The 18587-nt window shown below is 39.8% G+C and overlaps 1 protein-coding gene across 2 annotated transcripts in view; it reads right to left on the bottom strand.

Moving 5' to 3' along the window:
* Nucleotides 1–18587, bottom strand: part of Cd99l2 (CD99 molecule like 2) — an 86252-nt gene that overhangs the window by 35155 nt on the left and 32510 nt on the right. For both annotated transcript variants that reach the window (XM_055608755.1, XM_055608756.1), the window contains exons 2-3: nucleotides 2563–2625; nucleotides 1952–2020 (exon numbers count right to left, since the gene is read on the bottom strand). In XM_055608755.1, the coding sequence (XP_055464730.1) occupies nucleotides 1952–2020; nucleotides 2563–2625 (132 nt within the window). The remainder of the gene's footprint in view (nucleotides 1–1951; nucleotides 2021–2562; nucleotides 2626–18587) is intronic.

Here is an 18587-nt window from a genome sequence, read left to right as displayed (position 1 = left end):
CTTAACCATTGATTCATCCATCCTTCAAGCCCCCTCCCCTGATAGTATCTGCTGCCAATAATAAAACTTGAAATTTAAATTAAAATGTAGAATTTTCAAAAATATTTACACCTGACTGTGATGTGAACAGATAGCCTAGTTGTAAAATAAATGTTTTATTCATTCATTTATTTGTTTGTTTGTTATTTGTTTGTTTGTTTGTTTGTTTGTTTGACAAGGGATTTTGCTATTGTAACCTTGCCTACCCTGGAACTTGCAATGTAGGCCAGAATAGCCTCAAACTTTGGGTAATCTCCCCTCCTCTGCCTCCATAGTGCTGGGATTACAGGTGTATGCCACCTCATATGGCTTGCTAAAGACTTTTTTCCAGTGAGGGAGATGGCAATGTTAATCAGTGTGGTTTTGTGATACTATAGAGTGAAACATATTAAATTATGGGCACTGTGCATTAGTCAGGGTACCAATGATTCCAAGTGACCAGTGCCTGATGCTAGCAAACCATGAATGAGCAGAAGATCCATTCAAAAAACAGAAGAGTCCAGTGGGGCTCAGTGGGGCCAGACAACGAGGGTTCACACAGATGATTCATAATCCACACTGCATTTATTCTGGGAGAAACAAGCACTGGTCAGGCTTTGGTGTCCTGTCTGAGAAGAATGTCTCAACTGATCTCAAAAGCACATTAAATTTTCTTTCCTTTTTCTACTGCATATCTGCATGAGCCTGAGTTTTCTTCACATATTGCTTTGGACCTCAGAATTTATAACAGCTCAGTACAGATGCACATATAAGAATCGAGGTAGAGAGCTGAGTGACATACGCTTTTAATCCCAGCACTCGGGAGACAGAGGAAGATGGATCTCTGAGATTGAGGCCAGCCTGGTGTACAGAGTTCCAGGACAGCCAGAGCTACAGAGAGAAACCCTGTCTCAAAAATACAAAGGAAGAAGGAGGAGAAGAAGGAAGAGGAGGAGGAAGAGGAGGAGGAGGAGGAGGAGGAAGAGGAGGAGGAGGAGGAGGAGAAGGAGGAGGAGCAGCAACAGCAGCAGCAGCAACAGATGAAGCAGCAGAAGCAGTATCCAGATGGAGGAGGAGCATTTCTTTAATTCCAGGACTGGGAAGATAGGGTCAGAGGCAGGCAGATAGATCTGATTTGAGGCCAGCCTGGTCTATCTATTGAGTTGTGGTCTACATAGTGAGTCCCAGGCCATCCTAGTACAATCCTATCTCAAAGCACCACCCAGGTTAAGAATCCAGGTGTATACTATTCAAGCCAAACATTACAGAAAATTGTAAAATAATGTCACTCTTCACTCTAAAGTGTGTTTTCATCTTATAAGCACAGTTATTTCTCATAGAAAATTACCACATATGTTGATGCATATGGCTTTTTCTTTTCTTTAGATTAATAACAGTTTTTCAGTTTTAAATTCTCAGATGAGACATATTTATGTGACCCACATAAATAAATTCTTTCAAGATCTTCACAACTTTAGGGGATTTAGAAAAAATGTTTGAGCATCTTCCTTCAAGAGTTCTTTTGTAGCCTGAGGTTGCCCACTCTGCCAGACTATGAATGGTTCATGTTTGTATTGTAGTTAGTAAGACTGATCCCACCAGGGATAGCCTGGGGCTTCAGTAAATTTATAACCCACCTTTTCTGACTCTTCCTGTACTGGTTTCTGACAGCCATTGTCTCAATCACCCAAAGCATTGGGGAAATAAAATATACTGCCCTCACATAAGGCATAATAGTCAACCAGAACGTATTCTGTTGAATTACATCTCCATTCAGATTGATGCCTTGACTGTCTTTTCATATGTACAGATAAAAACTCTACATAGCTTATTCTGATACTGTCCCAGATGGAGTTCCAAAGAGTTCTTCCTCACTTCCCTTCTCAGATGAGCCTTGCCTTCCTCCTTTCCCAATTCAGATGAGCCTTATTACCTGCTGGGTTTGCTGGGGCTCTGGTTGTTCCTGGCCTCTTAGTTGTGGTGCTGAAGTGGTCCCATCTTGCTGAAGAGAGAAGGAAAGACAACAAGGGGAGCAAACTAAGTAAAGTATATCAGGTACATCATGGCCTGCAGAAGTCACATCATGAGGACAATAGCCTTGATATTACTCCCTGAGGCCACTGTCGGTGAGAGATTCCAAGGGATCACACTGGGAGGAATGATAAAATGACATGGTTCTGGAGCTGGAAATACAGATCAGTGGTGAAGAAAGAATTGAAACAAGCCAAAGTTAACTTATTATACAGCAGGAAAATGTCTAAGACAGATGCACATACTCTCATGTATTCAATATACATTAAATGAAAAAAGAAGATGACACACATATGGTTATATAACATAACCATAATAATAAAATGCATAATAATAATAATAATAATAATAATAATAATAATATAAAGCCTTGCACATGTAACAGAAAACAAAGAGATGCATAAAGATGCAACTCATCTTCTTGTATGTGTCTGCTTTTCTTAAGGGGATATTATGAGTCTGGTCCACAGTGATCACCAGTAGTTGCTTTTTGTAATTGTTTGCTTGACTCACGCTTTACTGAGGAAGTGTCTTTCAGTGCATCCTCCAGATTAAAATCATCAATGTCGCTGTATCCTACAAATAAGAAGATAATTTTAAGTTTAGGTGGTTTGTAAAATGAAACTCAGTAACACTGAAATATTTTCTTTGTCTTTACTATTATAATCTGTAGCTCTGAGAACTGAATCTAGGACTTAGAATGTAATGGGTTTTACTACTGAGACATACTCTAAAATATACCCTTGATATAGTCTTTGCCATTTAAAAAATAATGATATGAGAATACAAATGAAAAACAAAAGAAAGTAAAAGTATCTATACTTACATCAGAAAAAAAAAAAAATAGGCCAGAAGTCAAACACTCCAAAATGGTAGAAAGGAACAGATCATTAGATAATGCAAAAGGGCTAACTCATCAAGAAGTCAAAATGTTTGTGATATATATATGATCAGCACCCAAATATATAAGTCAGTCATTGATATGAACAGAAAGTATAATAGGAAACTTCTATCATTGAATAAACTACTAAACATAGCAAAAAAAAAAAAAAAAAAAAAAACCAACCAAAAAAACCCCAAAACACTGGGTTTTACAAGTATTTACAGACCATTCTTTGCTAATGCACACACAGGGAATATCACAGATCATGTGTCAATACACAAAGCACATCCCAGCAGTGACTGCAGAACACTAGAACCATATCAAATCTCTTTTCTAACTACAATAGCATGAAACTAAAACTGAATGGTAAGAGAAAGCTAGAGAAACACACAAATATGTATAAATTAAACAACACTCTTCTCAACAATCAATACGTTAATTAAAAACAAAACAAAACAAAAAGAAAACCAACAGTATCTTGAGACAGGAAAATGGAAGCATGATATAATCAAACTGAAAACAGTGCTGACAGGGAAGTCTCCATCACAACGTACCTTGTGTTATACCTCAGAAAGCTAGAAAATAAGGGGGCAGGGAGGAGATGAGGGAAGAGGGAGGATTGGAAGGGAAAGAGGAAGAGGGCTACAGGGATACAAGTGAATGTATAAAATTATTTAAAAATTAAAAAAATATTTAAAAAAACAAGTAAATAAATCTTAAAAAAAAAAGAAAGCTAGAAAATAGAACAAAGGGAAAGCCAAGCATAGTAAAACATTAACAAAAAAAAAAAACAAAAACAAAAACCTAAGGTCAGAATGGAAATAAACAAAATAGAAACTAGAAAATCAAGCTGGCTGGGAAAAGGGCTCCATGAATGAAGTGCCACCAGGTGCAGCTTTTCCCAGTTCTGCTAGGGATCAAAACTTATGTCCTTACACCCACACAATTTCATGCATGCAGTGCCTTCGGAGGCCTGAAGAGGGTGTCAGAACTGGAGTTACAGATGATTGTGATCTGTTATGTGGGCGCTGAGAATCAAACCCAGGTCCACAGGAAGAGCAGTCAGTGTTTTTAACTGCAGGACCATCTCTCAAACCCTACAGAAGAAACAGTTGAATTCATAGAAACACGAAACCTTCTAAGACCAACTTGTGAAGAAATAAGCAATATGAATAGACCAAAAGTGACTAAAGAGAGTAAGCCAGTGATAAAAAACTCTCCAGACTTCACATTAATGAATTATTCTATACAAAATTAAAAAGATAACCTATGTTTACACACACACAAACAAACAAACACATACACACTCACGGGGGAGGGGGTATTTCCAAACTCAGTTTTTCTCATCTAAAAGGTAGACAAGGACACTACAAGAAAACCACAGGACAACATTCTTTGATAAACACAAAGGCACAATTCCTCAACCAAATACTATCAAACAAATACCTTTCCTCATTATCAAATAGAAATCATCCCAGGAATAAAATCAATACATGAAATACAGTTTACTAACAAAAAAAAAAAAAACCCAACATGATACTAAGCAAAATTACATGATTATAATAATAGATGCAGTAATGCATTTGACAAAATTCATTATCTGTTCGTGTTTAACACTATCATAAATGCAGAGCCCATAGCTAACATCATAGTCAACATGTTTTTACAGCACAAATAAATATACCCAGTTATGGAATCAACCTAATTGTCCATCAGTGGTAAAATGGATAATTTTAATGTGGTATATTTGTGCAATTGAATATTATTTTGCTATACAGAAGAATGAAGTCATGTACTTTGAAAGAAAATGGATGAAATTTGTGTTAAACGTAGAAAGCTTTATGCGGAAAGCTGATGTCATACATTTTGTCTCAAATGGAGATATTTTAGATTTGAATTTTTATTCATTCTTCATTTTTGAAAATTATATGTATGTATGTTTTTGTGGAGATAGGTTCAGGTACCCTTCGAGGCCAGAAGTTCATGTCAGATCCCTGGGAGGTGGAGTTACAGATGGTTGTTAGCTGCCCACCATAGATGCTGAAACCAAACTCTCAGTGACTGAGCTATCTCTCAAGTATGAGTCCAGATTTTAAACAAACACCCGAGGAATAGAAAAAATATCAGAAGTCACAGATCTTGCGGCAGAGTTCAGAATAAATGAAACCCCTGTGAGGTCAGTATGGAAAGTAAGAGCCAGATATTGACCAGCTGGTTTCAAACGATGAGTTGGGTAAGAATAATATATATATCAGAAATCCAAAATGATCTAAAAGCTGTAAGAGATATTCAACTTGTATGTTACAAAGTTTCCAGAAATAAAAGCAGAACAATGGTGTCATAAAATAAACAACCCAGAAATAAACCCAAGTGTATCCTTTACAGATATCTGATTTTGAAAATGCACAAAGGGTTAAGGATAGTAGATTCAGGAACTGCTGGTGGGAAAACACAAAGGAAGAAAATTAGATCTTTATCCCAGTATAGTAAGCAACTCAAAATTAATTTTAAATTTATTAAATGCAATATCCAAACCTGTAGAGCTCCTAAAAGAAGTAGCAGCCTGACCGTTTCCTGAAAACTGTCAGAGTCACAACAGAGTCAGAACTCACAACTCAATATCAAGAGAGCAAACTAGTTAAAATGGATAAAAGACATTTCCCCAAAAGAAATTATATTTATGGTCAACAGATGAATAAAAGATAAGGTACAACAATTCTAATCTTTAGGGAAACGCAAATTAAAAATAAAATGAAGCTAGGCATGGTACACCTTTAATTCTAGCACTCAGGAGGTAGAAACATTCCAAAAGCATAGGCAGAAAAGCAAAGTGCAAGAGTAGGGAGTGGCTTAAAGGTCAAGGACTTGCTGAGCATAAGTGAAGCCCTGGGTTCAATTCCCAGCACTACAAAAACAAACACAAACAAAAGTAGACTAACAGGGTTGTTTCAAACTAAAATGCTTCAGCATAGCTAAAAATAAATAAATAAATAAACAAACAAACAAATAAATAAATAAATAAAAGGAAAGAAAAAAAATTGGTGAAATTAAGTGACAACTCTAATTTCACAAAAGCTAATAATCAAAATGTATAAAGAACTCACAATTCAGTATCAAGAGAGCAAACTAGTTAAAATGGATAAAAGACATTTCCCCAAAAGAAATTATATTTATGGTCAACAGATGAATAAAAGATAAGGTACAACAATTCTAATCTTTGGGGAAATGCAAATTAAAAGCAAAATGAAGCTAGGCATGGTACACCTTTAATCCTAGCACTCAGGAGGTAGAAACATGAAGCTCACTATCCAGCAAGACTCTATCAACTAAAGGGAAAGGAGGGGGATGGAAAAAAAGGATAAAGAGAGGAGATAAAGGATAAAGGGTAAGAAGAAATGACAAAAACAACTCACTCGCGAGCTCTTTTACCTTATACCTAGTGAATGGTGGTTAGCATCAGAAAGATAACTGACAACAGGTGTTGGAGAGGCTATAGAGAAAGGGGAATTTGTGCATACTGTTTGAAGGATATAAATTAATATCAGAAATATAAAAACCAGTAGGGAATCTCCCAAAAGGTGAGCATAGAATTTTCATATAATCCAGTATATCGTGCCTGGAAACCGAAATCTGTATGTCAGAGGCATCAGCTCTCTCATGCTCATTGTAGAATTATTTATAGTAGTCAAGAGATGAAAACAACCTAAAGGTTTACCAATGACTAAATGAAAAAAAAAATATGAAGTTTTTGACTAGGGATATAGCTTGGTGGTAGCATGCTTACTTAGCATGTGCAAAGCCCTAGGCCTAATCCCTAGCATTACAAAAAAGAAAGTGGTATGTATAACATATGTCCTTTCTGGAAAAAAAAAAAAAGGAAATTCTATCACTCGCAGAAACACGATCTTGTATGTATAGCATCTAGAAATGCAGAGCTTTGAGGGTTTATAGCCTTACCTTGCTTCCAGTTCACTCTCTATGCTTTGCATTTGCAAATGAAGAGATGGAGCTTCCTGCCCTAGCCACCTGCTGCCATTTCTTCCCTACATCTGACAGGGGCTGGGATGGAGAGAAAGGCCCTTGTGTCAGTTACTTTTTGTGGTGATTTGAACAGGTTTGGCCCCCATAGACTCATTTGTTTTAATGCTTGGACCACAGGGTGTGGCACTATTAGGATGTGTAGTCTTGTTGGAGTGGGTGTGGTTTTGCTGGAGTAGGCACGGCCTTCTTGAAGAAAGTGTGTCACTGTCGGGGTGGGCTTTCAGGTTTCCTATGCTCATACTCTGCCCAGTATGGAAGAAAGTCTCCTCCTGGTTGCCTGAAAAAGACAGTCTCCTTGCTGCCTGCACATCCAGATGTAGAACTCTTACCCACCTCTCCAGCAGCATGTCTGGCTGCCATGCTTTCTGCCATGATGACTGAGCCTCAGAAAATGTAAGCCACGCTCAATTAAATGTTTTCCTTTATAAGAGTTGCCTTGGACATGGTGTCTCTTCACAGCAGCAAAACCATAAATAAGACACTGTTCTGTTGCTGTACTAAAACACCATGATAAAGAGCAACATAAGGAAAAAAAGCTAACTTTGGCTTGGTTGTAGAGAGTCCATAAGATTACTGGTGATTTGCAATCTATGTATGCTTTTATTTCAGTTCTGTGAATAGGAGACAAAGAACCTGCACTTACCTGGCCTGGACCTAGACCATCAGTAAGAGGCTTACAGAGACCGAGATATCAACTAAGGAGCATGCATGATCTGGACCTAGGCCCCTGCACATATGTGGCCAATGGGCAGCTTGGTGCAAGTGGAGGGTGGGGGCTGTTTCTAACATGTACTCTTTTACTTGCTTTTGGATCACTTCCCCCTGACAGTATTGCCTTGCCTGCCCTCAGGGGATGAAGATATGTTCAGTCCTGATGTGACTTGATAGGCTGGGGAGGATTGATATGGGGGGGGGCAGAGGTCCCCTTTTTTTGAGGGGAACGGGGTACTTGGGGGAGAGGAAGGTGGGACACACTTGGGATGTAAAGTAAATAAACTGAAATAATAAAGACATTAAAAACTTAAAAATAAAAAAGAGCCTTGGTAGGGCATGCTTATAATCCCAGGACAAGGGAGGATGAAGCAAGGGCTGTGAATTCAAGGCTGCCCTAGGCTATATACAAGACATTGTTTCAAAAAAGTGTGCTCCACAAATACAGACAATTATTATTTTTCAATTAGAATAAACTTTACCTGGGGGGAAAACTCAGTAGTAGAGCCACATTTGGCATGCACAAGTCCCTGAGTTTAACACTCAATACCAAATAAATAAGAAAATTAATATTTTTAGATTGTTTGTTTGTTTGTTTGTTTGTTTGTTTGTTTGAGACAGTGTTTCTCTGTGTGGTCTTGGCTGCCCTGGACTCATTTTGTAGACTAGGCTGGCCTTGAACTACACAGATCTGCCAGCCTCCATCTCCCTGAGTGCTGGGATTATAGGCATGTGCCACTGTGCCCAGCTTAGATTATTTCTAAAATAGCTTCCTAAATTATCTTTGTACGAAAAATTACAGTGGCACACTCTCTTGAAAAAGTTTTTTCTCTTCAAATGTTATCAAAAGACAATTAAGGGTTGTTGAGCTGCCTCTGTAAATAAAGGAACTTGCTGCTGCTGGAAAAAAATATCTGGTGACCCTAGTTCAATCCCCAGCTCTACAAAGTTGGTCTCTGATCTCTACAAGCCTGCTATGGCATTTGGGCCTACCCCACCCCAAGACACACATATCATGCATATACACAAAACAATAAATAACTTTAAAAAAACAATATCATCCAAAACCACATCAAGATAAACAGAGTTGATGTTCTTCTGAAACCAACTTACTCTCACAAAAATCTCAATAGCAAAAACAATGGAAACTGGGGTTTCCATTGACTAGAAGGTAGAAGGCTCAACTATTTGGAACATTAGGTACAATCACACAGGAAGCCTTGAGAATATGACTTTTGCAAGAAAGAATATTGGATTCCCCAATCTCACTGACAATGAACTAAGCAGTCTCACAATACCCTGGATCCCACAAAGTATTTTGTCAACTTTCTATCCTGGCCCCTGGGAGGTAAAGCGGTCATGCCAAACACACTCAACTGAAAAGGCTGGAGGACAAAGGGCTGTTCCAAAAAGAAGCTATCCCCTGAAACAGATCCAGACATCCATCTCTGTCCTACTGAGTAGTGTGGGTTCTAAGACAGGTTGAGCTACATACTGAGTTCCAGGCCAACCTAGACTATACACTGAGACCAGGTTTACTGTTTTAGTTTGTCCATTTGTTTTGTTTGGGGGGTTTTGTTTTGGTTTTGTTTTGGTTTTCTGAGGCAGTATCTCACTATGTAACCTTGGCTAGGCTGGTACTAATTATGTATAATTTTACAGAACTTCCTGCCTTTGCTTCCTAAGTGCTGGGACTAAAGGTGTGTGCCACTGTGCTTGGTAGAGTGAGACCATCTTTAAAAGTAACCAAACAGCACTTTACTTCTAATGGGCTTCTCATGCTCCCACATTCTCAGTATAAATGTGAGAAAAAAAACAACAGACAAATTCCAATTGGAGGATATTATGCAAAACATCTGACTGGGTCCCCTTCTCACCTGTTAAGATCATGGAGACCAGGGAGAGTCTGAGAAAGCTTCCCTTCCTGTGGAGCCTACAGGTACAGTGACTTCAGATAAAATCTAGGAGCTCCACAGCCCAATGAGCAGCTCTTTGGGCTCCTTGAGAGAACCTAAGAAAAGCTGGGGCTGGGTACAAACTCTTCACATTCTATTCGCAAATTTTCTGGATGTCTGTGGTTATTTCAACATTTAAACATTTTATACATGCATTTTATAACTTAACAATGCCATTTCTCAGTATGTTTTAGAGAAAAATAGTTGTAACATGGACATAAAGAAGGGCATACAGAGATACTCATTGTAGCTCTGCTTACAATAGCAAAACCAAATGCAGGCAGAACAGTGGTCAGCAGAGAGGAACAGCTGTGTGAAAGGCAGCTCTTCCACACAATGAGTTACTGCATCGCTGTGTTAGAAAAGAATGGGGAATGCCTGAATACTGAAATGAGATATGTTCTGAAATACTGAATGATACAAAGAAATGTTCCTCCATTTGTGCATGTGTATCTAAATCCACAACCATAAAAAATGATCTAGAAGTTCACACAGGGAAGCTGTTAATATGAATTACATCTAGGGAATTGAGAATAAGGGTCAAGAGGAAGGAATTATTTCCTGTCAGGGTTACTGCTTTCTTGCTTTCAAAAAAAAACATGTATATGTACTTACAATAATTCAAAGTTTTGTAGAAGTATCTCCCAAACCATATGCCTATCACTCCATTGGGTCTTCTTTCAACACTCTTCCCCTACTTTAACCAAGAACAACAAAAGTACACACCCAACAGTAGCATATTGAGTTAATAACATGTAGAACTGGCCATTCCCCTACTGATGTATCTGGCCACGTGTCATTAGGTAAGGTGTTAACAGCAATATGACATAATTTTGTAGTATTTATTACTTAATTCCTTATTAACTTTGGACCCAACAGACCCAAACCATCTCCGGCTGAAACACTCACCCTCAAGCTCAATCCTGAACTACTAAGACTTCTTCAAAACCTACAACTAGGACAAGAGTGTAGTCCAACAATAGGGCCCTTAAGGAACATGCATGATGCCCTGTGTTTCATTTTCAGTACTACAAGAATACACCTACAACCCATCACAACTAAAATCCAAACAGGCACAGATGTCCTCATACTAAACCACACATCACAGAGAGTGCCACACAGGTGCTGCTCTTCCACGTGCTAACTTATCTCTGTTTGGGATGCATGCAGCCATCGCATAGGCTCTTCCTCTGGCATCAACACACTTTAGAAAGCAGATGATTCACCTTAGGCCCAGGTCACAACTCCTAAGCCCTGGAATCTGAGGGGGCAATGTTCCTGCATTCAGCAGAAAAATGAGTTACCTCATCCACTGCAGACTAATAATTTTAATAGGAAAACCCCACCAGGAGCAGGTAACACTTGTCTGATGCTGTCTTCTTTGATAAAGAAAAATTTTGGAAATGTTACCTGTGAACTTGTGTGTGTCCTTGAAAGAATCTACTGAATAAATTGTTGGTTCTATCCAAATACACCCGGATAGCCACAGTCTGTCCTCTAGCACAGTTTCCTTTGTGGAGAGAATATAAACTTGATCTCCATTGCAACCTGACTTACCAGAAGTGGTGTTGAAAGCCAGGGCTGCATCTTAATGAGGGTTGTAAAACAAAGAAAAGTAGGCCCTTGTTAGTCAGTGATGTCATGAATTGGCTGTATACCAGCACCTGCCAAAGACTGAAGCTGAGTTTAAATCCTCAGATCCCACAGGAAAGTACATTGTGTTACATGCTTATAACCTTCCTTGGAAGGCAGAAACAGGTAAATCCGTGGGGCCTTCTGGCCAGCCAGCCTAATTGGTGAGCCCCAGATCCCACCCAGAGATCCAGTCTCAGAAAACAAGGTATGTGGCTCCTAAGGAATGACACCTGAAGTTGACCTCTGATCCCACATCTAGGCACATTTTCACAGGCACACACACACAAATATTGGCATACCTACACACAAACACACACACTTTTTAAATTGAAATAAACTTGGCCCCAATACATGGAAACACCTTGAAATGGATCATGTCTAATGGATGCTCACCATCAAACAATAAAGGACTCACCTGAGCAGCTGCCAGCAAAGCCTTGTGTCCTCAGCTCCCTGGGAAGAGGGCCACTGGGGCCACAAAAGGAAAGGCTGGAGGTCCATAAAAAAATTCACACTTCTGTGATTTGCATGGAAACATTCCTGAAAGCTGCTCATGGGAAATCCATAGGATAAACCTATTGGTATGTATGATCAAATTCCCAAATGTCTCTGGTGAAAATAATTCATTGTCTTTGGTGAAAACAAATAAGTATCCTATCCAGACCTTGTGCCACAGAAGGCCAGAACAAACCAAGAATGTTAGTGACCAATCTACCTGAAATGTGTGCAGCATTTTACTTCATATTACTCAATCCAGACCTGAACACATTGCCTTGATAAATGTATAGTTTTCCACCTCAAAGCATGCTGAGCAATTAATATCCTCTGTGTTAGTTAGGCACTACAGCACTGCAAAGGAATGTGAAAATAGCTTGCCTCTTTATTCTGATTACTAAATGCATTTCGCTGTCACCACCTGAGCTCCAACTAGTTTCATGAATAAATTTAAACTACTCTCAGAGAGGACAATAATGACAGGAAGGCAGTGGTTCACTAGAAGCCAGGAGTCAGCACCATTGTCAGTTCAACTGCAGTGGCCACTGAGGACTGGAGCTGCCAGCTGCTTTCAAGTATGCACAGAGCACCCCATGCTTCAGTTCTTGCTAGAGAAGGGGAAAACTTGTAAACATGGCATCTTTCAAATGCAGGCACCAGGGCTGAAAGTCTTTTTGTATATTGCCAGGAAGCATCTAAGTGTTCTATATAGCAGGTTGTTTGATTTCCAATGTTGGGGAAGGATTTGTACACATTGTAATTGTCACTTCACTGATGAGTATGTAATTAAAAGAAGAGTCTCATTTTCCTTTCTAAACAGAAAACAAAATGTATGTGAAGGATGTTCACAAAGGAAATTACAAATGTGCACTGAATGCCCACAAAGAGATCCTCCTGCACAGAAGTCAGAGCTGAGGGCAAAAAATGTGGAATGGGTGCCTGAGGCTAGAGGTGAAGGGACTAGACTGCTAATGGGAATGAGGCTTCATTTGAGGGTAGCATAAATTTTCTGGCACCAGATAGATGACTGTATAGCATAGTGACTGTACTGAAAACACTAAAGTATAGATACTGAAATGGTTGACTTTTTGTTTTGTAATTTTCATATCAACAGACTGGAGGGTTAGCTGTATCCAGGTCCTATTCCAGTGCTTCAGAGATCATACGCACTTTGTTACAGGTAAGGCCCATTGGCCACAGCAATGAATAATTAGGCAGCATGGGGAATGGAGAAAAAGCTCAGCAGCTATGATTTGCTCTTGGAGATGATCTAGGTTCAGTTTTCGGCACTTGCATGATGCCTCACAGCAGTCTGTAACTGCAGTTCCAAGGCCCTCTTTTGGCCTCCACAGGCACCAGGCACGAATGCTGCACACTTACTTAAGTCAGAAGACCCTTACATGCAAAATAAATAAATTAAAATTAATAATTATGTAGCAGAAGTGAAAATCGCCACTTACCTACAAAACCCGAGATATCTACTCATTACCTAGGTATCCATAGCAACCACTTGATTCCACAGAGGTGATCTGTTCCTGTATCTCAAATGACAATGCTATACCAGATTGCCTGTCCCTCTGCAGTAGGTGTATTACACATGATAGAAATAAAATCACATGCACAGCAAGGTTCTGCCATGAGATGTCAGGATGCTTTAGGTTATATCACAGTCTGATGGCCTAACATATGCTGCATGTGGGGCTGCTGTGCCAATTTCCAAGTATTCCACTGAAGGTAAAAACCGCTGCTAAGACACAAAGGCAAGGCTGTTCTTAGACAACATCAGAACTTATCAGTACTGATGACCTGCTTTGGAGCCAATCCAGGTAGAGATCCAGCTCTCCTACTCACCACCACAGACAGCTGTGTGCTCATGAAGACCTGGCTCGGTACCCATAAAAACCCAAGCAAAGCAGCATGCACCTGCAATTCCAGAGTTCAGGATCTAGAGAAAGGAAGATCCATGGGGCTTTCTGGCCATCCACTCTAGCCAATGAGAAAACTCCATTCACTGAAAACTCTATCTCAAATGGTAAAATAAAAACCTATTGTGCAAGACACCAACACAAACCTCTGACCTACACACTCACATACATGCTCACATATACGTGCACGTACACATGAACACACATACACACCCAAAACTTACAATAAAAGATTTAAGGGTTCAAGTCCTCAGTTTTCTCATCTGAAAAATGGATATGAAAACAGTGAGCCCACTTCAGTGGACTGATGTGAGGATTAATTGGTTATTTTACACAAAGTGATTATCAGAATACCTGACACACATCTCTCAGATATTAACTACTCTTATTATCATATTTGGTGTTAAGTATAGCCAAGTGAATTGACTATAACTTACAAGAGAGTGTGCTCAAGTGGTCAAAGGCTTAGGACATTCAGACATAACAAAGCCATGTTGTCATCTAAACTCACCCCTCCCTGATGAATATTCAAACTCTGCTCTTCTGACATAAGCCTGGAAAATCAATGCACAAGAATGTCAGTGTTTCAGACAAGGCCATTTTCAAGCACTTCTAAACGAATAACAATGTGTGTGGCATTTCCTTCTCCTGCAGCTGGCATAAACAGCAGTGGCTTTCTGTGTAATTTCTTAGGGGGAGTGGGAAGTTGTGTCTGGTCTGTGCTTCTTACATGAACATTTCCAAATCAGAGTCTGGCAGAGAAGACAGAAACCTCAGAGATCACTAAGTCCAATCCACTTGTTTTAACTTGAGATAAAGGTTGATGATTGCGGCTGAGAAGACAAAGTGCTTGCTTTGCAAGCAACAAGAACCAGGGGATGGGAAAATGTATGGAGCTCATTGTTTAATCAGTCTAATCTACTAGGCTCAAAACAACAATGTGGATGGCTCCTGAGTAATGAAAACCAAGGTTGACCACTACTGGCCTTCACATACATGGGCATCTCACAGGCATGTGCATTGTCCCCCTACACACACAAACATCTTCCCACATATCAAATATATAAATAAGTTGTTTTTCCTCATTCTGCCTCGAGCTAGTAGCAGGAGACTCTCACTATAAGACAGCTCATTAGGCAGTACAAATGGGCTTACCTGAAACCAAGGTTGCAATTACAGCCCCCATGAGCCAGCCTAGACAGAACCCAATGCAATCCACACAGGAATCCCAACAGAGCCCACACAGCCTCAGAGACAAGAGAAGCAGAGCAAACACTCCATGAAGCCCAGTATTAGAGACAGGCATCCCTTCTATGTTCATAAGCAGGGCAGCCCTGCATTAAGAATCCCAGTCTGCATTTGCCGGGTCATCAAGATTTCCATCTTTCCGTCTGGCCAAACACTGCAAAGGGAGAAAGACAATGACAGTGGCCCAGCCTGACCCTGGCCCATCTATCTACCCATTCTACTCCTACCAGAGGGGATTCTCTGTCTGCCTGGCTATTTTGGGTTCCTTAAATTTCCATGTGAATTTTAAGAGCATCCTGCCCATGTCTGCAAATGAAAGCTGCTGAGATTTTAATAGGATTGAGTGGAATCTGCAGATCAAATTGGGAAGTATCATTCCATCTGTTTTTCACATTTTCCATTTCAAACTAGAAAACCCTCTTTTGACTTCATTTCTCCATCTCAGTCCTGCTGCTTTATCTCCCGTTTTCATGACCAGGCTTATTAAATGGGTATCTAGGCTCTGTTTCCTCCTCTGAGTCACTCTCCAATGTCTCTTAGCCAAATACTAAACCTAGGTTCTAGATTAATTTTATCGATTAGTACAGCTATCTGCATTGTCCAAGACTAAATCCTAAAAACCAAGCTAGATATCTCTCTAATGTTCTAAAGAATGACATCACCAAGAATTATAAATCCATTTCTCTAGAATACTTAAGGATTATCAGCTTTTTTACACCTAGCTCAGGCAGGAAGCATCTTTTACTTGAGCCACTTCCCAGGACTTTCAAGACAACAAGTTTTGTAGAAAATAAGCTCCAAGACTTTCTCCAAACCACAGGTAGGTAGACACCCTTTTTGTCTTCTCTAAATAGATCCTGGAGCATCACCTTCCCCACTCAAAAGCAATGATATTTTCATTACACTGACTATAAATCCTCCATGCCTAAATATAGCCTTCAAAGCCATGTGGCCTGACGTGGCCCTATCTTCTAGGCCTCTTACTGTTTCATGAGCCTTTTAAGACTATTTTCAAGTTGTGCAGCCTAGCTGTGTAAATTTTAGAAAATATAAACAAGAATGAGAAATGAAATGACAGCAAAAGCTATAGTGCTTATTAGCAGCTATTCAAACTCTAGCTATAAATAAATAAATAAATAAATAAATAAATAAATAAGCAAGCAAGTCATTATAACATGGATGAACCTTTTTTTAAAAAAAGTATACTAGATTAATTAAGCTTCAAAACTCATGGAAAGCCACAAACATGGTAGTATGAGTCTATAAATCCTAGTGATATTCAGTGAGATGAAAAGCAAAAGAATCCCTGCTAGCTCAAGGGCTAGCCTGGTATACAGAAAAGTGAACAAAAGAAAATCCTAACTCAAACAGGGTAGAATGCAAAGGTGGCAATTGAGGTTGTCCACTGATCTACACACACAAGCCCTTGCATGAATGTACTTACAACAACATGCAAATACGTGCACATAAACATACACATCACACAGAAAGATAAAAAACACAGGCAGCTGCATCACCCAAAGGCCACATAAGACGGATCATCCTGAGTCTTTTGTGTTTTGTGAGATTAAGTTACGATGTCTACCTTCCTGGATCTTTTAATGTTTGTTAGTCTCTTAAGCAGTAATATTTGTTTTAATTAGGAGAGGGTGGCTAAGGACCACTACCCTTAATACAAGAGCAATGATAAAATCCTGCAGAGACTTCAAGATTTGGGACAGGTGACACGTTATCTGGACCTACCTGCTGACCAGAGAATGGATGGAGTTTGTGGAGGAAAAGGGAAGAAGTACATACTCATCTGAATCAAACTTCTGCTGTCATCCAAGCATCATCTTGTGGTGGTTGGAGTGTAGGCTGTTTGGACAAGGATTGGGTACATAATAGGAATTCCATTTACTTAGCTACACCTCTATCAAAGATCAAGTTCGTACAGCAATCATTGATACTGGTGGCAAAGTAGTTGGCATCCAAGCCAGTCTCTCACATCATCCAGATACTTTGATGTTTAATTTGTCTAGCAGACAGTGCTGTTCAACATGACCCCAAGGAAAGCCATAATGAAATAGTACATTTTAGTTCTGGATGGCTTCACATAGCTCACTATAGCAGTGCCAACAGAGCAAGAAATTCCAATATGGGTACATTTGAAAATGGTTAAAGAGCCAGGTGTGGAGATACACATCTCTAATCTCAGTACTTGTGATGCTAAAGCATGAGGTCTGTCATGAATTTGAGGCCAGTAAGTTCCAGGACAGCTTGGGGTACATACTGAGTTCATATCTCAAAAAATAAGAAAAGGAGACAAAGGGGAAAACATGAAATTATTAACAATGGAAAGATATGTTGGCTCCTGCCTTGCTGAGACAAGGCTGTACCTGCTGTAAGTTACTACACAGTAGTTTTCAGGCTCTGCCTTGCCATGAGAGACACTATTATGAAGACGGAGGTTCAGTGTGCACCTGGATAGGTACTTCATGGGCACCTTCTGTCTAGTACCACCTACATAATATAAACTGAAAAATGACTTATTACTGAGAGTAGTATGGAATGTCACCCCAGAAATTAATCAAGGTTCATTGCAGCTATAGGGACACATGAACATAGGAAAATCATATTAAGGAAACAGCCTGATAACTTATCAGAGAAACTACCCCCAAGAGTGCAACTCTCTCACCTGTACACATGAAGACACCTAGCAATTTGGTGGCCACAGTCCCACTGACCACCTGAGGTAGATGTCAAGGGACCTACAGACAGAGAATCCTGGACGGTGTCAGGGGCTTCAGCTCAGCTCAGCTGAGTTGCTGTCTGGCTATCATCCTCCTGTTCCCCAATCTGGATCTACAGTATGTGATGCTCATTCATCCTACCTTTCATGTTTGCATCTGGACTCAATTGTGCAGGTCCACTCAAAGCTCTGACCATACCCTTGGACAGTGGCCAGGAGTCCCAGTGCCTCTCGAAGTCTCTAGCTAATTCATTTCCTTGCCCCCACAGAGATAACTTTGTATTTCTGTCAGTTTCCCAGCTCTGGTTGCTTAGGCCTCTTTGAAACTCTGCCTCTTTAACCGTTTCCAGTCACCTACATGTCATCGAGAGGACAGAGACAAAAACAGAGAGGAAGGCAGAACAGAGAGATCTTTACTGTATGATTTATAATGTGTGATTTGAAAGGTAATATTAGAAATTAAGATTAGAATAAAGAGCCTACATTTGCCTTAGCCAGACCTATAAAGGAAAGTACAAGAATCTGGCAAACTCTGCCAAAGAAACTGCCTCATTTCGTGAATTTGTTGTTGTCCTACAAATGGGACAACAAATTGGGGAGGAATGGAGAAGAGCCTAAAGAAAGGTTCCTTGGGCTATGGATACAGCTCGGTTGGTAGAGAGAACATCTAGCTTGCACAAAGATCCAGGTTTGAACAATAACACAGCATAAACCTGGGATGTTAGGCACATCTATAATCTCAGCCCTTTGGAGATGGAGTCAAGCTCTGGGAACTGGGTAGGCCATCCTTGGCTATATACTGACTTTGAGGCTATCCTGAGGTATACAAGATTCTATTTCAAAAAGAGAAAGGAAGGAAGGAAGGAAGGAAGGAAGGAAGGAAGGAAGGAAGGAAGGAAGGAAGGAAGGAAGGA

Source organism: Psammomys obesus, unplaced genomic scaffold (assembly GCF_907164565.1).
Source record: "Psammomys obesus unplaced genomic scaffold, mPsaObe1.curated_primary_1811, whole genome shotgun sequence".
NCBI classification, from domain to species: Eukaryota; Metazoa; Chordata; class Mammalia; order Rodentia; family Muridae; genus Psammomys; species Psammomys obesus.
Note: the sequence above shows the minus strand (reverse complement) of the source record. Positions and strands in the feature narration are given on the sequence as shown.